This window comes from Strigops habroptila, chromosome 11 (assembly GCF_004027225.2).
Source record: "Strigops habroptila isolate Jane chromosome 11, bStrHab1.2.pri, whole genome shotgun sequence".
NCBI lineage: Eukaryota > Metazoa > Chordata > Aves > Psittaciformes > Psittacidae > Strigops > Strigops habroptila.
The window spans coordinates 36,706,840-36,733,302 of record NC_046360.1 but is presented as its reverse complement, the minus strand read 5'-3'; the positions used below and the strand labels follow the sequence as shown (position 1 = coordinate 36,733,302).

Below are 26,463 nucleotides of genomic sequence, written 5' to 3'. Positions count from 1 at the left end.
CAAGCTGGAGTTGGGTTCCTCCTACGCTACAGTGGGGTTCTTTCTGTAACTATGCACAAGTCAGTGCAAATATAATGTCTTCATTTACTTTTGCCAAGGGCCTGTAGGGACAGGACAAGGGGAATGGCTTTAACCTGCCAGAGGGGAGACTGAGATGAGCTCTGAGGCAGAAGCTCTTCCCTGTGAGGGTGCTGAGGCGCTGGCACAGGGTGCCCAGAGAAGCTGTGGCTGCCCCATCCCTGGCAGTGTTCAAGGCCAGGTTGGACACAGGGGCTTGGAGCAACCTGCTCTAGTGGAAGGTGTCCTTGCCCATGGCTTGCAGGGCAAGAGCTGCTCACTGCAGGATGAGCTGCCCACAGGGGAGGTGTCATGGACCACACGCTCTTTTTCCATATTTTATTTCATTCTACAAATACAGTACAAAAATAAAGCTTTTTTCTGAACATAATTAAGCATAAGCTATTTTCTTGGATGTCAAGCTTTCCTCTGTGACAGTGCCCAGCAACTAGACTATTCCCCTCCATTTCTGAAGAGACAGTGTCAGTGTAACTTACTTATGTGCAACTATAACAGACAGATGAGCATTTCTACTGCAGAACTGCAGGAAAAGCTGGTGCAGGTGTAATATTTCTCTCAACAGCTTTTAAATGCTAAGGGACTGTGGTAACGCAAACTCTCTGGTTTCAGAGAGTTTTGTTTCTGCCAGTGACACTTGGCCATTTTAACAGGTTTTGCCGCAAAACATACCCATGTGGTCGATAAAACTGAAGTAATTTGAATATATGTATATATATGTATACATCTGTATACATGTATATATATATTTGAATACATGTATATATTGAAATTAAGCCATATTAAGCCTTAAGTTTGAACTGAGGAGAGGGCTTCTCTCCTCAGTTCCTGAAAGCAAAGGAGGACGCAGGCTGAAAAGCCAAACCTGTGTTTCACAAACAGCAGGGATTCTTTAGGAAGTGAATTTCCAGATTCCTCCAACTCCTGATTGCATGTTACACCTCAGGGGAAGTATTTCCCCTTCTGTGATGATGAGGCAGCAAGACCAGAGCTCCACCTCACCACTGAGATGTGTAAGGTACAAATCAAACAAGGTGTTAGTAGTTCGGTAGCCAGCTCGCTGCAGAATGAAACAGCAGCCACGTGCTGTCATCCCGAGCAAGCAGAAAAGAATGGGAAGGAGAAAAATGGGAAAAGCCAGTGCTAAAGGAAGGAAAGCCTCAGAAACAAGAGGTATTAGTGCCAAGTGATACAGAAGAGAGCAGAAAACCCTGTCACCACAAAGTGATCTTCTCAGAAGGTACCACTGCACATCTGCTTCTTCTAAGTCCATGGATATAAGAATAAAAGGATGGATCTCATCACCTGTGACAGCAAAAGCAGCTCTGGATACTGAGTGAGGCTGGTCCCTGACAGCTCAGAAACACAAGTGAAAGGGCTTCATCTTCTTAGGAAGAGTAACTGGTAAAGGATACCTGTTGTGACTATTGCTCCTGTATCTGGGAACAGAAAAGCAAAGCTTGTTCTGCTCACAGTTTCTCAAACGGGAACAAATGTGCTTCTTCTCCTTTCCTTTCCCGCTTGCTCTTTCTGGTTGTCTTCTCTTCTTTTTTCATCTCCAACTGGCGATTCTGGGGCCAGAAGAGATCCACATTCCCTACTGCAGGCTCTGAGCTCGGACCTCCTCCTTCAGAAGAGGATGCCGCTCCCTTCTTTGTCACTGGTGCTGGTGGTTCAGTCTGGAAAAAACAGGTGGGAAAATCAGAAACCTGCTCTAGAAACCACTCGAAACTGCCCCTCTCTGAACAGGCTCATCTGTCACAGCAACACTTCATGACATTACAAAGTCATTAAGTGGCCTGGGTTTCCCACCAAAGCAGAGTGTTTCTGCCCTTGGATGTCAAGCATCCTTTCAACACAAAGTGTTTTTGATGATGGAAGACTAAACCCAAACTTGCTGAAGATGATCACCCTTTCCACCTTTCTCAACAGGGAAAAGATTAAGAGCAAGCAGCAGCCCACTCTCGTCCTGTTAGCTACATGCTTGGCTTGGAGGAGTAACTCGAGGAATGGGGTATATCAAAACAGACTATACTACCAAAAAATGTTGTTTTAGGAAATACTAATCTCTTGTTCACAACACTGAATCTTACATGGACATGACCACAAAAAATTTCTGGTCTAGTGGTTTTTACTACTTGTTAGTCACATGCTAACAACAGCGAAGAGGATTGGTTTTGAGCAACTACACTGTGGAAGTTCTACACACTGCAGCTGGCAACATAACACACTGGGGAGAGTGGAAAAACATCTGGTAAGGGCCTGTAGGGACAGGCCAAGGGGAATGGCTTTAACCTGCCAGAGGGGAGACTGAGATGAGCTCTGAGGCAGAAGCTCTTCCCTGTGAGGGTGCTGAGGCGCTGGCACAGGGTGCCCAGAGAAGCTGTGGCTGCCCCATCCCTGGCAGTGTTCAAGGCCAGGTTGGACACAGGGGCTTGGAGCAACCTGCTCTAGTGGAAGGTGTCCCTGCCCGTGGCAGGGGGTTGGAACTGGATGAGGTTTAAGGTCCCTTCCAATTCAAACCAGTCTGAGATTCCATGACTCTATGAAATACCACCCTGAAAAAGAAATCACTAATAGAAATGCAGATACCTTGGAGTAGCGTTGCTTCAGTCTCTCTCTGATGAGAAGTCCTTTTATCAGCAGCTTCCAATTCCCCAGAGCTCTCTTCTCACGCCTCTACATGGGGTTGTTATTGAAGGGAGAGAAATTTACCATTGTAAGTTTCAATGTATTTACATCCACAGAAAATGGAAATTTAGGATTTTAAACGGCCATTAAAAAACCTCCACACCAACTTACACGTGTCACATTACAAGGTTACAGGTCAGTGGATTTCTTAACAGTAAAATGTGTTGGTGTCCAGTTATCTGCTAAACATATGAACTGCTGCCACTTTCTAACGTGCTCCCTGACTGTGTAAATTACACCACCCCCAAAACTGTAACCTTGTATGTGTATTCCTCATTTTGGAATAAAATTGTTGGAGTGAGCCCAGAGGAGGCCATGGAGCTGCTGCGAGGGCTGCAGCAGCTCTGCTCTGGAGCCAGGCTGAGAGAGCTGGGCTGGGGCAGCCTGGAGAAGAGAAGGCTCCTTAAGCGGAGACCTTAGAGCAGTTCCAGTGCCTAAAGGGGATCCAGGAAACCTGGAGAGGGGCTTTGGACAGGGGCCTGTAGGGACAGGCCAAGGGGAATGGCTTTAACCTGCCAGAGGGGAGACGCAGATTGGCCCCTCATGGTCGCAGAGCTCCATGCCTCCTGTTACGCAGCCCATCCTTGTTTTCCTGTCTAGTTTCAATTAAATTTACTTAATAAATAAGGAAGCTGCAAAAATAATTCTCACCTCCTTCTCCTTTCTTTCCATTTCTGCTTGTTCATTCTCCCAGGCAGCAATGAGCACCTCTTTAAACTCCTCACAGACAACGTAGCCATCAGTGCTAGAATGAAAACACAATCCTTGGTCAGCTACTAGAAGGAAACAGGAAGAGAGCAAATGCCTGCTAACCAGAACTGCCTCATCAGATCTAAGTGTGTAACTCATCACATGTGCTCCTTAACACAGGGTATACAACTTGTGCAGGACATCAAGATCTGTCAGGTACACCAAAGCAGCTTTACATACACTGGGTGTGAGTAGCCACCATGAAAATCAAATCCAGTGATGGCCTGAGCACAGTCAATGTCCAGCTTCCGCGCCACTCTGTTCAGGTTTGGGAGCTTCAGGTGCACACAGCCAATGGGCAACATGCATGGCAGGAAGAGATAGACATTCCCATATTCATTCCGAGGAACCTGTCATTGCAAAATCAAAGAGAAACCGTGAGAGTCTTGCTCTCTGGAGAGGTGAGAGTCCCTACTCCAGCTCAGGGACTCTCCCTTCCTTCTGACCTGCTATTTTCCACTCCAGGACTCGATTAGTATTCACATGACAAGGCACAAGCTCGATTTTAGCTGCATGGTTATCTCCCAGCTATGTCCTCTGCCCAGGCCTTACTACTCAGGCTGTAATGCTGAGAATTAGCAAAACAAACATGGGCAAAAAAATTAGATCAATGAAATGATGAAGTTGGCAGCCTGCACTGCAAGCACTCATCACTTGTACTGGGGAAAGTCCTCAGTGAAGTTCTGCCCATTTCCTCTTGGATACAGTAACCTCTGAACTCTTAATCTTGAATCCAGAGGTTATTGACTGTGATTTCACCTCTAAAACATGCAACTTCTGGAAAAATAAAGCCCACAGCTCCATAGAAACACTGCCTTTACCAGCAGCCCTCTGCCTTCCCAACTACCTTTCCATCCACTGCTACAGGCGGCTGAAACTCCTCTGTCTGCCAGCGGCCAAACAGCGCCAGGTCCTCCTTGTCCTGGTTCGCAGGCTCTGCGAGACGCGCCTTCCGCGCCTGGTTGGAAAATCCTTTCACCATCTGCACAAATACAACAACCAAGCCTGTAACACTGCAACAACAAGCTGCCAGTGCCTTCAGACCTCCCTAGGACATCAAAGGAGAACGCTCTGGGAGAGAAGAAATGCCCATTTCCTACCTTCAGTGTCTATTGCTTATAAGTGATACCCCACAGCACCTGTGGGAGTTCATCCTGCAGTTCATATAGAACTCTAGGATGCCTTTGAAGATGGAAAGTGTGCAGCTCTGCTTGATACCCTTGGGGTGGGAAGAGACACCTGAGCTTTGGGTATAAAGGAACTAGAGGCACAGATTCCCAATACAGACACCACAAGCCATGCAAGTCAGAAATATACATCTGCTGACAGAAGGAAGGCAAACGCCAAACCAGAACTGAGCTTGAACTTTGGAGGGCAGAGGAAGTCAAACCCTCTTACCTTGTAAGGCATTTCTCCGATCCTCACCACTCGAGCTTGCTTCAACCAAGTGTCCTTGGAGTGCAGCGTGTGTATACAGTCCCTACAAAGGCCAAAAGGAAGGAACCATAAGGGTTTTGAAGTCTCTCTAAACTGTTATTACATTAGGAATGGTAGAAAAGCTGTATCGAAGTGTTACACAAACGCGGTCTGAGCAGCTAAATGCCTCTCTTTGTCTATGCATGTGGCCTGAGATTACTGCTGACACCATCATGGCCTTCACAAAAATTAGCTCTTCAGTTTGTTATAAAGATCACAGTTGCACATGACAACCCGTTCTCTACTCACCTGGAGTAGACAGCCTCCCCCCTGCAGTACCCCAGGATAGCAGCCGACTCCGGATAGATCGCCTGGTATTTCAAGAGGTGCCTCTTCAGCGCATAAAGAGGGTGGTTTTTGTACTCTCCAATTGCAGTTGGTAGAGGTTGATCTTGGAGCTTAACTTGAAACTGTAGGAATTGTACAAAAAAAGACTGATTTCACAACTCCCCTGCACTACCCTTTGTAACAAAATCAGAATGATTGTAGTATAGCAAGGAAAAAAAACCACCAGAAACTTAATGAGATGAGCCACAGACCAAAGCATTCTTGTGGCAAGTAAGTGCTTTGACGTGTACCCAGATCTATGTATTTTAAAGACTCACTGTGAGAAGGATAATGCTGAACTGTACAGAAACCATGAGTAAGTTTCCAGCATGGGCTGTCCTGTACTTTTGTTATGAAAATTTATCTGAAGAGCCACCATTTAATATTAATCCATCATTGTATATTCCCTTTAAAACATGCTCCCTCTGAGCATTTCAAGCTCAGACACAAATTTCCTTCATCATGGAAAGATTCCTAATGATTTTTGCCTGAATGAGAAGCCAAGCACTGGACTCCTGGCACTAAATGTCCTAATAACCTATTGCCATTTACCTCATTTTCCTCCTTCTTGTCTCTTTGCACATAGGGACTTCTGTATGGCTGCAGCGTCTCTTCCCACCACGCAGGGTCCACACGGCTCTTCCTTGTTGCCGTCATCCACACCGGATCATATCTTTGTGTCACATCCTTGACGCTCCCATCATTGTCAAATCCCAGGATGTAGGAAAGTGGCTTTGTGGCATATGTGAAGCACAGCTGGGGCTGGCCAACGTTGCCATGAACACAGTCTACACTCACCCACTTGTCCTCAGGCTCAAGGAAAACCTCCAGCCACTGGTCTGTGCCCGTTGCTTTCCTTACCTCCTGCTGCCCACCATCCTCATCACTAGAAATGATTTTGTTCCTCTTTCTCGCTGCAGGAGCCAAGGCTGGAGCTGGACTTTTTGCTGGCTTAGGCTCAGCTCCAGATGAACTTTGAGATACCCTCGATTCTGAAGTCTCAGCTTTGGGGCTTTTTATAGCTGTTACCTTTGCCTTCTGAGAGCCCAGTGATCTCCTCTGCCTTTTAGAGACAGTTTCAAAATCCTCATCAGAGAGATCGCTCTCCTCCTCTGAAAGCTCAAAGACTGACACACTGCCCTCATCACTGCTGCTGTCTTCTTTGTAACACACTTTGGAGGCCACTTGTCTCCGGCGATCGTTCTTGGGCCTGACTGGAACATCTTTTTCCACTAAACTGCTCTCCCCATCACCAGATTCCTTCTGTCCCTGGCTGCCTTCAGTCACCTTTGATTTGTGTGGCCTTTTGGGCTGAGCAGTTTTGAGGTTCTTTGACTCCTTGTTGTCTTCTTCACCCTCTGAGGATTTCTCATCCTGCTTGGCTTTTTTGCAGGGGCATTTTTTGGCCACAGCTTTGGGCGTTGTGGCAGAGCTCTTCTGCCCCTCAGAGGTATTGCTGAGAGACTGCTTCTTGGATGAGCTTTTCCCCTGCAAAGGAACACGCACGGTCACTTTTTACGCTAAGATGTTAAAAATGCAGACTGAAATCAGCACGAGGTGCACGCAGACCAAAGGATGGTCAGTCTGCACGTCTCAGGGACTTGAAAACTTCAGGCAAATGGCAGAGGAGAACAGCAAGTGTTTGTTGCCTTGAAAGTTTTAAAGACATTTAAAACCACTGAAGCGTAAGAAGTCTTTGCTGAAACACACAACATGGGTGGTTTTTTTAAGGAGAAACCTAAAAATTAAGGGTTTGTGTGTTCTGCACTAGAGACAGAACATGGTCATCCCCTGGTTCATGCAGTGATTCATTTCAAGCTGCAACAGCCAGAAAGTTTTTCCAATCCTACTCTCTGAACCAGTGACCTATTCATTGTTCCACACACCCAACACAAACTACCTTTGCTTTTGTCTCCTTGAGAGGAACAGGCTGAAGAGACAGCACGAGGCGACACACCAGCTGTAGCGCTCGCAGAATGATTAAAAATATCTGCAAAAGAGAGAACAAAGCATGTTTTAACCTTCTTTCAAGGTATATTAACAAAAACCCCTCTTGAAACTCTTTACATTCTGGGTTCTGACACAAATCCATTCCTCAGACACTACTTTGTGTGTTCCCTGACAGCACTCATCAAGCATCCAAACCCAGCAACCAGCCCCGCTCTTCCCAGTCACTTACATGAACCAACTCTTCCTCATCCCGTGCAGCATAGATGGCAAAGCGTCTCTCCAAGGTTGACTGAAGGGACTCTCCTTTTTCAGTTGAAAGCTCATCATTGACAGTGAAGGTTCCAACAAACCTGAAATAGGAGATACCTAGTTACGGTCTAGCATTTGTGACACTATTCGTCAACTTCATAGTTCACCTTTCCCTTCTGTGAAAAGGACAGACTCTCACCCTTGTCCTTAACACCAGAAAAATCACTGAAAATCAGTAACTACATGTACCCCTCTCCCTGAAGCCTGGCTCTACATTCTATGTGAGAGCACAAGAGAGAGGTTTACCATTTCACCAAGTTGGAAAGGTACTGAAGGTCCACTTGGTCTGCAGGCACTTTTGTGAAGTGAGTGGGGATGATGGACAGGCCAATGGCATGAAGCTCTGGCTGGCTGCAGATCCTGTTTCTGTAGAAGCCATTTGCTAATAAACACAGGAGGTGAACCTGAGAGAGAAAAGTTTCTATAGTGAATTCACAAGAGCTTTTCTTTGCACGGTAAAAATAAGGAAGGCTTTACTGCTCCTTTTAACAGACAGGCAACAATGAAGCCTCCCAAGTACACACGAGGTGGACACAGAGCTGTCTTCAGATCACCATCAGAAGACAGTAAAGCCTTGAAGCCCCTGTGTCTCCTGCTCTACAGGACTGATGTTAACTGACAGAATGAGCAGATAACACACTCAGTGGAGAAATACACATCCCACTCACACACACCTGCTTTGAGTTAGAATTTTACTAATGCAGTGATGTTTCTAACTTACAGTTTAAAAGTCTACTGAGCAGAGAGGACTACAGGCCCCACACTGATCAAAATTAGTTTCTTCTTAATTACAAATCAGTTCAAACATCTTTATGCCCAAATTTTTCTCTGCCAGGGTTCTCTGTGACCAATACCTTGTGTGTGTCCTCACGAACCTCCTTGGTGAAACGCTTCATCATTCTCCGAAGATATGTCTCAAACGCAGCTTTCCACTTTTCTCTGCACAAGATCACAAAAGAAATGGATGTTGTGGGGTTTCTATGGACCTGCCTGTCTAGATTCCTGAACTGGATCAGTTCACAGAGAGAACCCATCCCAGGGAATTTTCTGTGCACGCTTCATGGAAGTTTAGTTATTGTCTGTCTGAATAGGCATGTAGGATGCATGTGACTAATAAACTGTGAACTCCATGTACCTGATTACTGAGAGATTGCTATATGCAGATGGCCTAAATTCTACCAGTTAGTTTTGAACAGGTCAATACTAAACTTTTAATTCCTTGGTGTAATGCTCCCAGATGCTGAGGACATTCATTTGACCACCTATTCACACCTCAGGTATAGGCACACAGAGGTTTCCATCTGAGCTGTTAAGACACTTACAGTAAAACAATGGCATTCAGCCACAGCTCTCCTTGAAGAGAGCTACTGCTGTCCCTGGTTTGGGAATGTAGATATTAAAGCACGATGGAGTTACACGTTTGATTTTCAAGGAAGCTGAAATGCCTCCCTTTCCACCAACTTCCACTGAAGATTTCTGGTATTGTCAGTGTGTAAACTGCTCTCCATCCATAACCTCGCATCACTCTAAGTCAACGTCATCTGCACAAAGTGAGGATCTCCACCCAGAACGCAGAAAGTCAATGACAGCCAAGACTTAGCATATTGTTAACTTCATCCTCTAACGGCCCTCCACTGTCTTCCCTGTTCTTACCTCCTCTCTCTTTTCTTCAGCAGCTCTGGGGTTTCAATCTCTATCTCAACAGGGTTGCTTGGCAACACCGGAAGAACGGCAGCTTCTAATTTATCTGTGGCAGGTTCCTGGAGTTCTGCAAAAACAAAGCTCGGTTGGTTTCATGTCCTCTCTGCTTTACTGGGATGTCACAGTTCTGAATCTTCAAACTGACTCCTTCTCAGCTGCTCAATATTAGACACACAAACAACTGAGAAAGTGCTTGGTGCATGGTAGCATAATTTTAACAGAAGCCAACAAAGTCAAATTCAAGGCACTACCATCAGGTCAGTAGTTGTCTGGCTTTTTTCTACTTTGGAACCATTCTAAAAGCATTGTGAGATATGAGCTTTTAGAGATACAGATAGATATGCACATGGAACATACTTTAGGTATACAGAATATAGATATATTTACCTGAATCCAAATGAGAAACGGTTCCAAAATCAACTTACACAAAAATAAGTGTGTAACAATATCTACTCCTTAAAATGAATAAACATGTAATTGTTACCTTCCACATCTTCCCATTCATCTTCACTTTCATCATCATCGTCATCATCAGCATTGTCTTCATCCATCTCTTTTTTAACAGGAGATTCTCTCTTCAACTTTATCTCCTTCTGAGGGGGCTTCAGCAAGTCACTGTTAACATTATCATAATGGTTTAAGGTCAGGAAATGTAGGTGCTTGTTTACTTGAGAAAAACAGAGAAAGAACACACTAAAAATAGGGAAATAAATGAAGCATGACCTCTGCATCAGTAACAACAGATTATTTGACAATTAAACACAGGTACTTTCTCTGTAAGACCATGCTGATATTCTATTTGGATTCAAAGAACCACCACAGAATGGTATGTTTAAAGATTTCTGCTTAGCATTTTAACCCCAAATCTCATGCCAACATTTCTATTCATGCTGGATTCCACAAGGATTCCCATGTTAGAAATATATGAAATGAAATAAAACTTTATATTTAAACCATTATATTTGCTTCCCATACAAACTATCTTCCTCAGGACTGACTCTGCAATGAGGAGAGTCCTAAGGAAGAATGAAGAAGACAATACTTCTGTTTAGCTGTGTGACACAAATGTACTAAATTGGACTGATAGGCTAAAATAAACTGCTTACAAGCATATATGCAGCACCAGGTCCCAAGCAAATAACATCAAGAGAAAGCTCCTATAAACATGAATGCTAATTAAACTTGCCTGCACGCTTCCTCTTTGTAATGATTCTCTTTATTTCTAGGGGTTTTTTTATTTTCTTTTATCAGTGATTTTGCCCCTTTTTGTTTTGAAGGTTTATTTGTTGAGTTTGAACCTCCAGTATCACGATTTTCTTTCTTCTTCTTAGCTGGAGCTTTTGAGTCCTTCTTCTTTATTCTGGGCTTTTTCTCTTCAAAATCATCTGCACGGGACAGAAGAAAGACAGATGTGTTAAAGTGTGAAGTTTCACCTCCATGGCAATCAAAACAAAACCTCCATGGACTTCATTAGAGAAAAAAGTGAGCACTCTCAATGACGAGCCTGCCACTGATCCTGTATAAATAGGTAAGAATTGAACAAGATCTGTTTAAGTAAAATACTCATAATAAGGTAAGGCACAAGAATCATAGAATAGCTTGGGTTGAAGGGACCTTAAAGCTCATCCAGCTCCAACCCCCTGCCACGGGCAGGGACACCTTCCACTAGAGCAGGTTGCTCCAAGCCCCGTTCAACCTGTCCAAATTACATAAAGATTCCTATAGTCCCGCCTATGGGATCAGCTGAAAAACAAGCATCATCTTTGCCACTCACAAGGAATTGTTATCTTGGGAAGCTCCTCGGGAGAACTTCCAGGGCACCGGTTGAGGTGAAGCAAACCATTCCCGGGGGATTTTCAGCCGTTGTCAATGCTTCCAGACATTTGTGGGTTAAATCCGTTTCACACACGGATTTATCCCCCCGATTTCTGGGTGCCAATGTTGTGACCACAGGACCCGACACCTGCAGCCTGAGGTAACGGCCCTTCCCCTGCGCTGACACCCGCTGCTCCCTGATCCTCCGGAGCACCAGAGGCCCGGAGGGCACCATGCCCCGGTGATGGCGCAGCGCCCGGCCCGGCATGGCCGGCTGCCTTCCGCACTCACCCTCCTCCTCCTCCTTTTCCTCCGGATCGCCCCGCGGTGCCGCAAGCCTCCCGGACCGCCTCTTGCTGGCGGCAGCCGCAGGCCGGGGCGACGCTTTGCGCTTCCTGCCCATGGTCGTCCCGGCCGCGGCGGACCCCACCGTGGTGCCACCGCCCCCCGCCCCGCCCCGGCCCCGGCGGAGGGGAAGGGGAAGGGCCATAAAGTCTCGCGGGAGAGCGCGGGAGGCGGTTTGAAAGATGGCGGATGAGGTGGACCAGGTGAGTGGATCCCGCTTCCCTCCGCGCTCCCGGCGGCTCCCGGCTTTCCTCCGCGGCTGGACGGGTGTAAGGTGGAGAGAGCCGGGGCTGGCCGTACCTCCCCGGGGAGCCTCCCGCTTGGGCAGCGTTCGAGAGGCGCAGCCTCCCGAGGGAACGTTTTCGGTGTGAAATGAGCTTATTGCACGGCCTCGGTCCTTGCGCTGCCGCCGGGGTGGTCAGCACTGCGGGCACGGCTCGCTGCAGGCCCGTGTCCCTAAGGAACTGCCGGAGGAGGGAAAGGGAGGAGAGCTCCTTGGGAAGCTTCCTACAAGGATGCTGGAGAGGGATTCTTCATTGGGGACTGTAGAGATAGGACAAGGGGTGATGGGTTTAAACTGAAACAGGGAAGATTTAGGTTAGATCTTAGGCAGAAGTTCTTCCCTGTGAGGGTGCTGAGGCGCTGGCACAGGGTGCCCAGAGAAGCTGTGGCTGCCCCATCCCTGGCAGTGTTCAAGGCCACGTTGGACACAGGGGCTTGGAGCAACCTGCTCTAGTGGAAGGTGTCCCTGCCCATGGCAGGGGGTTGGCACTGGATGAGCTTTGAGGTCCCTTCAACCCAAACCAGTCTGTGGTTGTATGATTCTAAAACACCTCTGGCTCTGCCTCACTGAGAAGGAAATAAGCAGTGGGCCACAGGGTATGCACAAAGATATTCACACATCTTAGCCGTGATCCTAGAACTAAACTGAAGTCCTTTGCTCAGGCTGGTGAACATCCATAGAGTGGTACTATCAGCTGCACTCACCTCCAGTGGGATGTGAAGGAATGATTTGGAATATATCCATGTTCTTACGTCTTTGTTTTCTGTGTCTTGCAACCACAGGCTGCTTCTGTGCAAATAACTTACTAAATTTGTTGCTTATTTGTTTTGGTTTTTTTTAGCAACAAACTACAAATACTGTAGAGGAGCCGCTTGATCTCATCAGGCTCAGTCTCGATGAGCGAATCTATGTCAAAATGAGGAATGACAGAGAGCTCAGAGGCAGACTACATGTAAGTAAAACCGTTGGAACACTACCATGCTTATTCAGTGAAGCACTGGGCAGCCTTTTTTCATATACTGTTACACAAGCTTACCTGTAATATTCTGCAGATTGCTTAAAAAATCAGTTTAAAAAAGTAAGTAGTTGTATCTCATGGTTAAAAGTGTGGATGTGGTTACAGAAGGTAAGTTAGAGATCATCTTAGTAACAAGGGTTGAACCCTTGCTTTTATCAAAGATAAAATGTGATTGGTGGGGAAATCTGTTCAGTGCTCTGCCTGCTGTTAAATGCTGCTTTCGAGAGTCAAGAGATGTATTTTGTTTTTCTTGTGTCCTGAATGATACCAAGGAATTCATTCCACTGCTTTTCGCTTCTGTTTCTGTGTCTACAATAAGTAATAATGCTGCAGGCCTCTTGTAAAGTACCCGGAGGTCTCTTTAAGACTGAACTAAGGATAAGATTATCGTTATCAAACAAGTATCTCAAGGCACACCCTAAGAGGGTATGATGGGATATGTACTCAGCTGGATTCTCTGCAGGTCTCATTTGTGTAAGTGCTTTTTTCTGAGAGTGATATGTCTCTTGATGAGGCAGACTCTTAATTTCTGTTGTCAGTCATCCTTCCCAAGTACTGTGCTGCATTGGGGAAGAGTTGTCCCTGCGTTAACTGGGCCTCAGCTCCTTTCGGAGCACAAAGATGAGGAGACGTCCATGAGGCGCATGTGTAGTTTGCAACATGCTTTTGCAAGGTTTTTGGAACATGTACTTGTTTTAAATCTTTGGAGCATTGTATGAATTACAGCTTTCATGGCCTTTAAGTTGCCCCCAGGCAATCAATTGCAGGAGGCTGGGCTGGCAGCAGAGAATGTGTAGCTGGTTTAATGGTAATAAAGTGTCTGTCTCTGTTCTTGTATGTGTTCTCTCTGAATACTTTCAAGCTATTTCCTTGTTTCAGTAAACATAAATGTCTGCCCTTTTTTGTATGCTCCAGAGTACCATATTTGTTGTTATTTGTTTAGAATTACAACTATAACTGATACTGCTTTGTTTTGACATAGTGGCATATTTTGCTCAAAATCAGGCTGAACTAATTATGTCTGAAAGTCTTGCTAAAACCCTCAATAAGCTTCTGTTTGAATTTTGAAAGAAATAATAAACTACCTTCATTCCTACAGGCATATGATCAGCACTTAAATATGATCTTGGGCGATGTGGAAGAAACTGTAACTACAATAGAGATTGATGAAGAAACCTACGAAGAGATATATAAGGTAAGGACTTGGTTTAGCTTTAAAAAAGCTTTCTATGGGAATAAAAACACTATGTTATATTGTTAAAGTAGTTTATTGCTGTCTACTTTATGAACCCATGGAAGTTTGGGGCAAATTGTTAGGAAAGTACAAAGGATAATCAAAGGCTTGGTGTTATATTGATCTATTCAGCATGCCAGGATGTTGTATGTTTGAGCTTATGCTTATTGGAGTTGTTTCTTGTGTTCTGTTAGGATTGTGTTTGGTCAGATGCTTAGCAGATACGTTGTGCAAACTACACTTTTGTAAATGTAAATTTTTCTTTCCTTCGTAGTCTACCAAAAGGAATATTCCGATGCTCTTTGTCAGAGGTGACGGCGTTGTGCTTGTAGCTCCCCCGTTGAGGGTTGGTTGAAGCAGCAGAGGATTTAACCTTGTTGGAAAGTTTCAGGCTTTTGGACAATGGTTTGTGTTTTGATCATGTGTCTCAAAATTCTGTGTGTGTTTTTTAGAGGCTGGTTTGGGCTGTTCTTTTGGGAGGGGAGGGGAAGGAACGCAGTTTGTCTTGTGGAAAGTAGATGTAGTCAGTTGAAGCAGCGTAAACCCAACCTGATTTTCTCCAAATTGATGTAAATTGGCTGTTTTGTCACTTCAGTAAAAGAATCCTTCATTTTTTTTAATCTTTAATAGCACTGTCTGAATTTTTTGTTTTCAATAAATCTGATTTATCTTTCACATTTGACTTGTCACGTTTTTATGTTGAAGACGTTCTTAGGTTTTTCTGTAGAGCTAGTGCTATGTTAAATTGTAGTATGTAGCCTCACTTCCTGAGAAAATAGTAACTTTGTGTGTTGTGTTAATTTCTGCCCTTATTAATACCTGAGTCTGGCAGATTGATGTTTGGAGGGGGCAATAGTACATGAATCTACAGTTCTATGATTTATGGCTCTTCTGTGTTCAAGTTCTTGATGCTTATCATTGTAGCAGAGAAATAGTGTGTATATTTTTGTATAAATGCATCTTCCACTTAATATATGCAAAGAAGATGAGCTGCTTTACAGTGTTTTCAGAGGTTTTGATTGTGGCTTTGTTAATAGAGCTATTGTTTGCAAGGCCATAAGTTGAGGCTGAGGTCGCTGCCTCACATGCTGTTGAGTTGCCTGCTGCATATATTCATTTCCCACTGTGTAGCCTCTTCCAGTTCTTGAATACACTAAACTCTGCTCATTGCATAAGATGCTTATTAGTCCCCTGCAGTGCAGGCGTGCTTTCTTAGGTCCACCCTGTTTGCAATTTATTCTTTTTGTATGGGGGTGGTGGTGGAAGGCGCTTGTGCTATGAAATGTTTTAATAACTATATGTGAAAGGCCTATGAGATGTAGGTCTATGCTATGTCACTTCCTACAGAGCTTAACTGGTGAGTTAAGAACTAAGTACCTAAAGTTTATTAGGCAGGCTCTGCAGGGTTAGCAGAAGCAGTTTGCTCTGCTTTCTTCTACAGTTAAAACCTTCATAACTCAGTCCACAGCTTGTGGCAGAGGTGAGGAATGCAAGGTCTGCAGTGGTAAGCTCCAAACCCGATCCTTCTGAAAGGAATACTGACTTTTTGGCAGTAAAGTATATACACTCAGAAGAGGAACATACTTCATGCTTTGATTTTTGGTGAAAGCTGCTCCATTCCTTTTTGTACAATATGATTTTTTTGTAGTGGAGGGCTGACATGATACACAAAGTATTGGTACCTCAGGAACTTCTGCCTGTTAATAACACTTGTTGGGCTCTCTGAGAATGATGAGAGAGGTTTGAGGTCAACATTACCTTTACTTGAGCCATTTTGCCAGCATAACACATTGATCTAGGTCTGGTATTTCTCTATTACAGTGTATCAGCACAGTTGGAAGAGGTCAGTTCACCTGACATAGCTCACCTGAATCCCTGTACAACTCTTCAATTGTCTCATTTGTCACCATCTTTTGAAGCTTTGTGAGATGTTATGCATGGTGATTGCTCAATTCTTGTCTCACTGATTTCTTTATAATCTTTTACTATCTGATTTTAAAGTATTTACTGTCTGATTGTAAAGATTATTATTATATTGCTGTCCAGTAGCATCTCTTTATACAGTTTGAAACGAGCTCTCCAGAGTGGGAGCCACCATGAGCTCCTCTGTGCTGAGTGTGGATTAAAACAAAAATAATCATTTAAAAAGCTGTTCTGCAGTCTTGTCTCTTTCTTACTGTTCTTTCTATTCTCTCATCATCTGTTGGCTGCGCTAACCCTTGGTCAAGACTCCTGTTCCTGATGTGTTTGAAAAAGAATTTATCATTAATTTTCCTCAAGTGCCTTTTTATATTGTCTTATGCTTTTAGTCTGCCAAAGTTTTTAGTATTACTCAGCTTCTTGAAGCTTGCTGCTTTTATTTCTATTAGTTTTTTATAGATAGTAGTAGCCTCCTGGCTACTACTTCTGTTTTTAGCTTTTGGACTGCATCTTTTTGCTAGGTGGCAGAGTTATTTCTCAGTTTCTTGTCTTTAAAGAATTTCTCTACTCGCAGCAGCTCTTTAACAAGATTTTTATCCTGTAATTCCCTATTTCAGAAGTGCTGGTCTAGTCGGACCACTGGTGTACTACTGCTTTTGAATGTCAGCTACCTATGCGGTTACTGTGTGGACTCAATGCAGAACATCTCTTTGAATCTCTAACTTGCATAGGACACTAGATGGTGCTGCATTTCCTCCAATCCAAGCTCGGTTGGCTTTGCCTGCCTGATGGATGTAGCCTGTGTCAACAGGCCCTGTAGTTGCACAATTAGTCATTTGATTTTCATTAGGATGGCACTTGCTGACAGTTCTAAATTAACTCTGCTGTTCACCCAGAAGTAAAGATCCAAATACGTTTTGATGTTTATGTAGGCACAGACCAAGCCCCCAGAAGAGTTAAAGTAAAACAGTATGTGTGCCTTGCATTGGCAGGTTTTAAGATGCCTCAACTCCAGGCTAGAGCTTGCCTGGAAGCATCAGCTGAGGGATCACAGTGTATAGAATAAACTGTGGTTAACCACTCTGCTGCTCAGCACAGCTGGGAGAAGAGCAGCACATTGTGTGTGGTGTAGAAGGCTGCTTCTGCACCCACCCATTCAAGTGCTAGTTGTATGGCTGTCCAGTAACTTTGCTGAAGAAGTTAACTGCAGTTAAGATTCAGCAGGGGGAAAGCTTGCACTTGTGTACATTAAACTCCTGAAGTGACAGATATTTCACCTTATTTGATGTCCCCAAAGCTGCTGCCTTTTTTTTGAATCCACAGAAGCAAATTTTGATCCAGTCTGTGTATTTGAATAAGATAGAGTTATAGAATCAGCTGGGCCGGAAAAGACCTTCAAGATCATCAAGTCCAACCTTTCCTCCAGCGCTGCCAAGGCCACCACTAACCCATGTCACCAAGGGCCTTATCTACGTGGTTTTTAGAATCATAGAATCGTAAGGGTTGGAAAGGACCTTAAGATCATCTAGTTCCAACCCCCCTGCCATGGGCAGGGACACCTTGCCCTAAACCACGTGGTTCAAGGCTCTGTCCAACCTGGCCTTGAACACCGCCAGGGATGGAGCATCCACAACCTCCCTGGGCAACCCATTCCAGTGCTTCACCACCCTCACTGTAAAGAACTTCTTCCTTATATCTAATCTAAACTTCCCCTGTTTAAGTTTGAACCCATTACCCCTTGTCCTACCACTACAGTCCCTAAGGAAGAGTCCCTCCCCAGCACCCTTGTAGACCCCTTGTAGACCTTTTGAACCCCTCCATGGATGGTGACTCCATTGGGCAGCCTGTTGCAATGCCTGAGCACCCTTTTGGGGAAGAAGTTATTCCTAACATCCAGTCTAAACCTTCCCTCGTGCAGCTTGAGGCCATTCCCTCTTGTCCCGTCTCTTGTTCCTTGGGAGCAGAGACCAGCCCCCTCCTGGCTCCATCCTCCTGTCAGGCAGTTGCAGAGAGCGATAAGGTCCTCCCTGAGCCTTCTCTTCTCCAGACTAAACCCCCCCAGGTCCCTCAGCTGTTCCTCATCACACTTGTGCTCCAGGCCCTGCACCAGCTCCGCTGCCCTTCTCTGGCCCCACTCCAGCACCTCAATGTCTCTCTTGTAGTGAGAGGCCCAAAACTGAACACAGGATTCGAGGTGCAGCCTCACCAGTGCCCAGCACAGGGAAGGGTTTGGGGAATGGTTTTCTGAAGTTGAGGAGGGGTTACATTATGTGTTTTATTCCTATTCCCCAGCACAGGACAAGGCCAGGATTTGGGTAATAGGTTATAATATCCAAGCAGTGTGAGTGATGGCAGACTGCTGCAGGGGCTCAGAAGAGTATTGATCATGTTGGGCATGCTGCAACAACACTGTCTCCTCTTGGTGCTTCTGTTCTTGGTCTGTAGGCATTGGAAATCAGTAATTTGAAATATGGAAGAGAAGGAAGCTTGCAAGCCCTTAGAATTCTTATTAGAAGTATAACACATGGAAGGGAGCTGACTCAGTGCAAGATGACAAACGCGGTGCATTGTTTTGGGGACTGATGATGACATGTACAGAAAATCCCATCAGGCTTATTAAAGTTTAAGACATTCATGCCAATGTTATTGATGGGCTGAATACATCATTACTGAGGGTGTAGGACTCCCATGTTTCTAAACAGGAAGCTGCTTTCATATACTAAACAAAAAGAATGGGAAAGCAAAATAGAAAGTTCTACAGCAAATTGAAGCACAGTGTCTGAGCCAGCCTTTTTTTTTGGGGAGTGTGGGGGGGGAAGAATGGGTGGAAGGAAGAGAATAGATGATGTGGGTTGGAGCGGAAAGCAAGAACCACTGACGGAAAAAGATGTAGTCAGAAACCCTGTTTATGAGTGAATTTTTTCATTGTTACCCAAATTAGTTTGAATGGAAGAGAGGCCTACTCCCAAATTTTGGAAACTTAGGCCAAAAAGCCTGTTTAGTTTTACAATGGTGTTTGATTGGTTTATGATGTGACTGCCTGCAAGAGCAAGGGACTAGGCGTGCTGGCTGCCTGCATGGAGGACAAAGTATTGCAGAAACCACTGCAGAAACCACTGCAGAAACCTTTGGAAGCATTGGGTAATGACGGGGGGTTAGCAATGGTTTCCTCTGTGTGGTACATGGTAAACATGGAGATTTGCTCACTCAAGGTGCATATGGAAATCTTCAGAAGAGATCAGAATGTTCCAGCGTAAGCACGTTTTGTGAATAGAAAGATGTTATTTGATCCAGAGTATGTAGAATGTTCCTTCGTCTTACACATTTTTGTATTCTGAAGGTAAGGGATAGCATAAACCTGAAATGGCAAAGACAAATTGTCTTATTTGCAAAGATAATAAAGTATTTAGGTGTCAACATAAAATAGTTATTGAAAATAGGTATAGTTCCAGATATTTCAGTAAGCCTAATCTGTGTTACATATTTAGATCATAAAATATCTTTTATGCCTTGGGTACTTGATGGATTTCCAGTTTCTCTTTGGTTTTGATGATAAAAATTGCTCAAGGTTTTTAGAACTGTTTACTAGTTGTCTGATAAAGACCTGTGCTTTATGCATCTGTGCTGGCTACACACGATGTGCTTTGATCATGTCACCCAAAGCCCATGTCAGCCCACAGCCGCTCTCTGCAACGGGGTGATTCAGTCTGATCACTACCTCATGGAGCTCAGTTGTGGAGCTTCTGCTACAGTCAATTTTCATTTGCTCTTCGTGAATCCACTAAACTGTTGGGCAGTAAAACCTCCAGTTGTATGGAAATCATTGCATCCAATGTGTATGTCACTGGAACCTGTCACTTCATGCTAAACAGGGTGAAATGCTGTGTACAATTTTGACCGAGGAAGTCACATAATCCATTCCCCAATCTCTTCTATGGAAACCACAAAGAACTTTGATGAAAGCAAACTTTTTCCTTTCAAAAAGAAGAAAGGATCCTGCTCTAAATTTAAGTATGTAGAATATTAAGTATAAAACCTATGGTTGTCATAATCGAATGCATTACTGAATTCTTACAGGGCCTTCACATTTCAGTGGCAGGGAACAAATTAGAAACAAGTCAATGGTGCTTCAGATCTTGATTTCTTTAAATAACCTCTGTAACAGATGACTGTAACTTCGTCACTCCTCCTTAGCATATAATTGCTCTGATGAAGTTGCCTTTTCATGCTGTAAAGGTGACACAGGCTACAGAGACCTAATTTGCTGCTGTGAAAGGTGTTACTAGTTCACTCTGTGCTGTAGATGGTGTGGTGAAGCACTGTGCTGTGATTTGTCCTGTAGCACCTATATTTAGTACTTCTTAGTGAAACAGTTGCCTCCCCCAACTGCCCAGATGTTGCATTCCAGTGGTTAGCTGAAGTCTGAGGAAGAAATAAGATATCACCAGATAACATCTGAGAGCTAATTTGATTTGTTCTCCATTTGTAATGCATTCCTCCAAGCTAAATTCTTGTTGACTGAGATGCTGCTTATAAAAGGGGAGAGATCCAAAGCTCTGCTGCAACCCAGGAGAATACACTGTAGTTAAATTGAACACAGCTCATAATGTTTTATACCAAACCTTCTGATCGTTATTGCTGCCTGTTGGTGGAATTCAAATATTCAGAGTTGTTTCTGTGTGAATGTGGTCCTATCCACAAAGCAGAGGCTGTAATCTCAGTACCAGCTAATGGAGGCTTTCCTCATGATTCAATGTTAAGCTTTTAGAATTTATCTGTCCTGCATTCATTGCCTGAAAACCATTCCAAACCCAGCAATGCAGCTTCCACGTTCTTGGAACCTGCTGTTGCAGCACTGCTTGAGTTCTCCAATCCTGCATGATAGCTGGTGGGTGCAGGTATGTGTGATAGATAAGGGGGAATTTTTCAGTGCTTGCTGATAAAAGTGCTTGCAGGGCCTAAGGAGGAATTGTTTGTAGTGTGTGAGCAACTTGGGGAACTGACACAGGTAGGAGATGTGTAGCTTTAACCCACATCAATTCTCTGGTCAGTTCAGGGAACAGGAGCTCCTTAAACCAGCCCTGCAATTGGGGAAAAATGTTCATTAAGCTGCTGCTTAAAGTAACATCAGAGTCCCTTTAGTGCAGAGTGCAGGCTTCAGAGTCCCCTCTTTAGCTCGTTAGCGCTGATATGAAGCAGGAATATACACAAGAGTTCAGAAGAACTGAACATGGTGGGAATTGTAGTCTCAAAAAAGAATTCGCAGAGGCTGTATGGAAGATCTCCCCACTCATCATGCTTAGCCCATTAAAGGTTTAGAGGTTTCAAAAATCCAAACAAAAACCCCCTCAGCTAAACATGTGACACTTAAAAGACTGTTCAGTTGAAATGGGAGATGAATGTTCAGAAAGTTGTTTGGGTTTTTCTTCCTTCATCAGAAGACATACACCCACGTCTTGAACAGCAGAATCGAGATTCCTATACTGAGAGGTTGTAAACAGAGCATGGAAATATATGATGTAAGCAGCCAATTTGCCTCCAGCCTTTTCTGCTCTTCGACAGGGCCCAGTTGCATAACTGTTCCCTTCAGTCTGGCTCGGGCATTTAGGGGCTGGATGGTTCTGTGAGAAACTCATCAGGAGAGTTTCTACTTCTAAGGACTAGGAAGTTCTGGAGAAATCTGGAAGTGCTGCATATAGCATCCAGAGAAGCACAGGTTAATTGCCATAGGATTCCTTCCCAGAGTGTTCTCCAAATAAATATCCTTTATGAATTAGGAATGAACTTGGTGGTTTGTGTTCTTTGAGCAGAGGCTTTGTCTTATTTTTTCATTCCTTTTCACTGTTGTGCTGTTGTAGGGAGTTGTGTGGGGTGGCTGTTAATCCTTGGTGTGTGTCGAAGAGCGGCACAAACAATCACTGCAGGTCGTGCTGACCTCGGGCTGGGCTCCTTTTGTTTTTAGGTTGCTTATTAGTTACCCATCTAACCCAACATCCTTTGTTTCAGACAGAAAGCCATTGCAGGAATGCAACAGCAAGGGCAGGAGGAATGCTTCATTCATAAATCTGAGAGCATTTACAAAGGAGGCTATAAATTATTATCTAATTTCTTTCATCTGCAGAAAAGAAAGCGGGGTATTGCAGTTAAACAGTCTGTTCAGGACTGCATGCTGAGACCATGGAGAACTGCAGATAGGGGAGTGTGCTGTCCTCTGTAACGGGTCTCTTAAATCCTAGAGCCCAGTAAAGCAGGCTGGACCATGAGAACACGGATTATTGTTCCCACTGTTATACTGGTAACATGGAGGAAGCTGGTATCTCCAATACTGAAGGTATTGGAAGAGGAATTAAACTGAACCTACAGGATAAAATTTGGTTTCCTTCCATGCAAAGTGTAAATAAAAGTGAGTAATGTTGGTGGAAAACAAGTCTCAGTTTTAAGATTTCTATATGGATTTACTATTAAAAAGATGAAAATATATTTTTAAGTGTGAGTCTTACAAAAATACGTATCCTGAGTAACTCCATCTCTTTCTCTTCAGAGAGCTGATAGTGGCTGATGACACTGTTGTAAAGTTCAAGTCCATAAAAGGTAACTCAAAAGAATGCTAGGATAAGAGATGTGATCCTCACATTCGGTCCAAGATTTGGGAATGAGAAATCACAAATTTACTCTAGTCCTTTCTTATTCTGTTGCCACGGCTACGTAACTCGGGTGTCATTAGCACAATTGATACCTGGATGAGGACTTCTGAGCTGGTAGCTGTGGATCTGCACGAGGCAGTAAACTGACATGATTGAAACTCTGGGCATGCAAACTCGTTGTCTCTGCACTTCAGTCTGTTCTTAGCTACTTCACAGGTGTATTCAGAACTTGTCTGTAATGTTTTTTATAGTAGGATACTATATCTGTATTAATTGCAATAATAGGTTTCCACTGGCCATCTGGGAAGGTAGCTTGTGCTACCAGATCTCTTGAGGTTTATACTCTGAAGTCCTGTAGAGGAATTCGAGCTGGAGTTGCAATTGCATTTATTCAAGCTTCGTTTTTCTAACACTCCTTGTTATTTAACAGTGGGTCATATGATAGAAATTATCTCGTGTGAACATTCCCTTGTTTATGTGAAACTTTGCATGACCTTGTTCCTTGCTGTCTTTTCAAACATCTTTACAACCAAGCATGTACTCAATTTCTGTATGATTTTGGTTGTGTATCGTTGCATTTTGGTGAGGTCAGAGGGAAATGCGCTCGGTTTGTATTTTGTAGTGACTTGTAAATATTAGTATAGGAAATATACTATATGAAAATGAAGTTCATCAAGGATACAGCGAGCTGATGGGTGAATATGTACACTGTTAGCTACTAACTTCTGAGCAAGAAGCAGCCCTGTGGGATGCTGCTTACATACTTATACTGGTTACATAAATTGCACCTAGGTCTCATCCTCTTGAAATCCAAACGAAACACCCCACCTCCCAAGTACAGAAAGGTACAGCAAGCCAGGAGCCTCCTTGATTGTGATGTGACAGTATGGCTCACGGAAGGTACAGGCCCTAGCATGTGATATGTGTTAGGTTGGAGCAGGATGGAGCACTGCATGTTGAGATCCTATAGTCTCTGTGGGCTGTACCTCGGGGTGCTGAAGATGAAAGCTTCAACAGTGTGAAGCTCTGCGTGGGCTGTGTTTGGCCCACAGGCTATGTTCACCATTCCTCATGTTCACTGGAATGTGGAACTTTCCAGCCTAATACAGATTGTGTTTGTTTTTTTAACTGTTTAACAAAATAGAATTTGTAATTATCCGACCCGAAGTGGGAGTCACTTAAAATGCATTAGTTGAGGCCAAAGGAATTTCTGTTTCACCCATGGCTCATGCTAACTCTCATTCTAAGCTCTTCTATGTTGAGAAACCGCCAGCTCAACTGCAGATGAACCATTTTTACTGGCATGATGTTGCTCAGATCGATACCAGGCATCTCACTTTAGACTTGGCTTTTATACAGTAAGCTTGCATATCCTTGGGGACACTTTTACACAGATGTGAACTCCTTCCTTAGCTCTGTGCCCTCTTTGAGTCTTGAGGCTGAGCTGATAAACTGCAGCACCCCAGCTCATCCTCTGTGGCTTCACCAAGGGCACCTAAATACATTCTGAATGAGTTTTACTTTTTAGAGAAAGGAGGCAAGCAGTTAAGAAGAGTCTTGCAGCTAGACAAGGTAACCCTTCTAAACAAATCAGAATTCACTGGTTCCGTGGATTAGAGTGCAGTGATTAGAGTCAAGTGGTTTCCAACAAGGGTTCAGACCATGAAGTTTGTCTTTGGTAGGCACCAGCTTATTCAGCATACAGTGGTTTCATGCTTCTCTCCTGCTCTCTGTAAAGAGTATCTCTCTATATTTAAGTCCCTTTGAAGATGGAGGGGAATTCATTTTTTAAAGTCGATGTTTGATACTCAATTTCAGCTGTGTTTGACAAAATATCTTGTCTCAGATGTAATGCTCCATCCAATGTACAGCTTGAATGTACAGATGAATGTAAGCATCAGACCAAGGGAAAACAAGGAGGCTTTGTGAGAGCCTTTACAGAAAGCATCTACAAAGGTGATGAGGCATAAAGAGCAATCATAATACAAAATATTCTTACTACGGGGTTATGTGACTGCCCAGCTGCAGTGGAGGAAGGAAAGCTCTGTGTGTGCAGCAGTTCTGCCTTGGCTGGTCTTGTGGTCTTAATGACTTGATGAGCTGGGGGAGAGGGGGGAGTATTTTTCCTGTTTTTCTCCTGGAACTTCTCCGATCAATAGACTTTCCAATAGTTACACGATGGAATGACAAAAATGGTCCTGTTTCCTAAGAAATGTCCCCGGTGGCGAAGTTTTTAAAGGTCTGGGAGTTTCCCTATTGTATTTAATGGGGCCTTTGGCTCATAAACACATTAAACAAAGAAACAATAGATCCCGAGGGGAATTTTAAAAGTTGAAGTGTAGGAGCTTTAATAATATTATGAGGACCTAATATGTCTGATGTGGGAACTTCAATCTGAGGCGAGCATTCTGAAAGGAATGTTGTAAGTGAAGATTTAATTACATGATCTATTGTTAATCATTGATTATTATACAGACAGTGCCAGGGGCACTCCTGGTGCTTTACAGCAGATTACAGAATAGCAATTCCCAGATCAAAGATCTTGATCATGCAGGCTTTATTCCTGTAAGTATTCCCCATGGTGCCTGATCTTGTTCCATGGTAGAACTCAATAGTCCCCCTCAACGCAGCCCATCGTAGACAGTTAAAAGGACTTCAGCAAGAGCACACTGATTAATTATCCTCCCCAGAACACTGAACATTTTGGTGCCATATATTGTATGGATAAAAGATATCTATTGTGTTTTAGCAAACCTCACATTTTTCTGCAGCTTTAATTCTTAATTACAGTGTCAGCAAACATTAAGATTATTTCCATGATAGAAGCAGCTTATTTCTGGAAGGAAAAAGTCCATTGGCTTGTCCCCATATGTTTTAGACCCTGTTGATTTAATGCAGCCAATTTACTTGTTCCCTCAGTGACCGCTATAGCAAGTTTCACCTTCAGAGACAGATGCTGAATGTGAAGTGCTCCTGCGAGCTATGCAGATGCTGCAATCTCTGTTCTGCAGAAGGTTTTGCTTTTCTTTGTTTCATCCTGTGGCACTTTGCGCTCCACTGGAAATGCCACCAATGAGCAATGCACTTGAGATGGTTTTCTCATTCTTCAGCTGAGATGGCTGTTGTTTATCCTGTGGGTTGCTGTAGGCAGCCCCAGAGATGAGCACGGCTTGTGCAGCCATCGTTTGGCTTCTGTCTTTGAGGCAGAACAGCTCTGGTGGGGAGAGATTGAGGTGATGGTGCGCAGGAAGCTTTCTTCCTTCGTCTGTTACAGCATTTTAATAGAGTTTTTTTGCAGCGTGTTGTGCCATTGCTCAAAAAGCAGTGGCATGGAGCACAGAGGAAGGTGTTCTGGCTAGCGATGTGTGATGATCTCCATGCCCAAGATTCCAGTGATCAGGATTTAGATTCCTATCTGAATATGGAGGTCTAGACGGTGGGTAGGGAGTAGTGCTAAAGGAGGCGGTTTGGATGATACCTTGTTCTTGAAAGCACTTTATTTCTTTCCAAGTTGCTTAATCATTATGATTTAAACCGTTTAACGTGTCATAGAATTACTCAGGGTGTTAATGAAGTCTAGAACTTACTGCAGGAATGAACATTGCTCTGGCCAATAGCTGGATGGCACTGACCAATTCTATGTTTACAACTGATAATAGGGAAGCACTTTTTCATGCAGCTCCTAATGACATTTAGAAACTCAATTCCATGAGATGATGTGGAGGTCATAAATCTCTGTAGGTTCAAAATGGGACTCGGGTAATTTATGGAGGGTAGGTCCATTTGTGACTAAACGCAATAGTTCTGGTGTGATCTCTCAGGGTTAAACTGTTGATTGCTGGAGAGTAGGAGGATATCCCTAGGGAAGAATTGTTCTGTATATACACCCTGTTTCTTATACTCTTTACCTTACTGTTAAAAACAA

General features: G+C 43.9%; 2 protein-coding genes across 6 annotated transcripts; one reads left to right on the top strand and one right to left on the bottom strand.

Moving 5' to 3' along the window:
• Window positions 1-382: 382 nt before the first annotated feature.
• On the bottom strand, window positions 383-11,570 carry XPC (XPC complex subunit, DNA damage recognition and repair factor). 3 transcript variants are annotated; one of them, XM_030500564.1, is made up of 16 exons: window positions 11,386-11,570; window positions 10,466-10,664; window positions 9,764-9,894; window positions 9,232-9,346; window positions 8,433-8,517; window positions 7,825-7,982; window positions 7,499-7,619; window positions 7,217-7,309; window positions 5,872-6,807; window positions 5,242-5,402; window positions 4,915-4,996; window positions 4,364-4,498; window positions 3,697-3,866; window positions 3,418-3,511; window positions 2,668-2,754; window positions 383-1,754 (listed from the first exon to the last, which is right to left on the bottom strand). In XM_030500564.1, the coding sequence occupies exons 1-16, from the start codon at window positions 11,495-11,497 to the stop codon at window positions 1,545-1,547; spliced, it is 2,889 nt and encodes a 962-aa protein (XP_030356424.1). In that variant the 5' UTR covers window positions 11,498-11,570; the 3' UTR covers window positions 383-1,544. The 3 variants fall into 3 exon arrangements, with proteins under 3 accessions (XP_030356424.1, XP_030356425.1, XP_030356427.1); XM_030500565.1 differs by having other exon boundaries at window positions 7,220-7,309; XM_030500567.1 differs by having other exon boundaries at window positions 10,466-10,666; window positions 11,391-11,552.
• Window positions 11,534-24,522, top strand: LSM3 (LSM3 homolog, U6 small nuclear RNA and mRNA degradation associated). 3 transcript variants are annotated; one of them, XR_003993641.1, is made up of 5 exons: window positions 11,534-11,642; window positions 12,564-12,674; window positions 13,840-13,935; window positions 14,249-14,379; window positions 24,440-24,522. XR_003993641.1 is itself a non-coding variant. In XM_030500571.1 (4 exons), exons 1-4 carry the CDS (start codon window positions 11,622-11,624, stop codon window positions 14,327-14,329), a joined length of 309 nt encoding a protein of 102 aa, XP_030356431.1. In that variant the 5' UTR covers window positions 11,534-11,621; the 3' UTR covers window positions 14,330-14,651. The 3 variants fall into 3 exon arrangements, 1 of the variants encoding a protein (XP_030356431.1); XR_003993640.1 differs by lacking the exon at window positions 24,440-24,522 and adding an exon at window positions 15,796-16,124; XM_030500571.1 differs by lacking the exon at window positions 24,440-24,522 and having other exon boundaries at window positions 14,249-14,651.
• Window positions 24,523-26,463: the final 1,941 nt, after the last annotated feature.

What these genes read in the sequence shown, in the direction of transcription:
- XPC (XM_030500564.1), bottom strand. Translation starts at nt 11,497, where the DNA reads ATGGGCAGGAAGCGCAAAGCGTCGCCCCGGCCTGCGGCTGCCGCCAGC. An exon ending in GGTGGCTACTCACACCCAGT is followed by an intron (nt 3,512 to 3,696) that starts GTATGTAAAGCT and finishes TTTTCATTCTAG; the next exon opens with CACTGATGGCTACGTTGTCT. An exon ending in TGGAAAGAAAGGAGAAGGAG is followed by an intron (nt 2,755 to 3,417) that starts GTGAGAATTATT and finishes AACCCCATGTAG; the next exon opens with AGGCGTGAGAAGAGAGCTCT.
- LSM3 (XM_030500571.1), top strand. Translation starts at nt 11,622, where the DNA reads ATGGCGGATGAGGTGGACCAG. An exon ending in AGCTCAGAGGCAGACTACAT is followed by an intron (nt 12,675 to 13,839) that starts GTAAGTAAAACC and finishes TCATTCCTACAG; the next exon opens with GCATATGATCAGCACTTAAA. An exon ending in CCTACGAAGAGATATATAAG is followed by an intron (nt 13,936 to 14,248) that starts GTAAGGACTTGG and finishes TTTCCTTCGTAG; the next exon opens with TCTACCAAAAGGAATATTCC.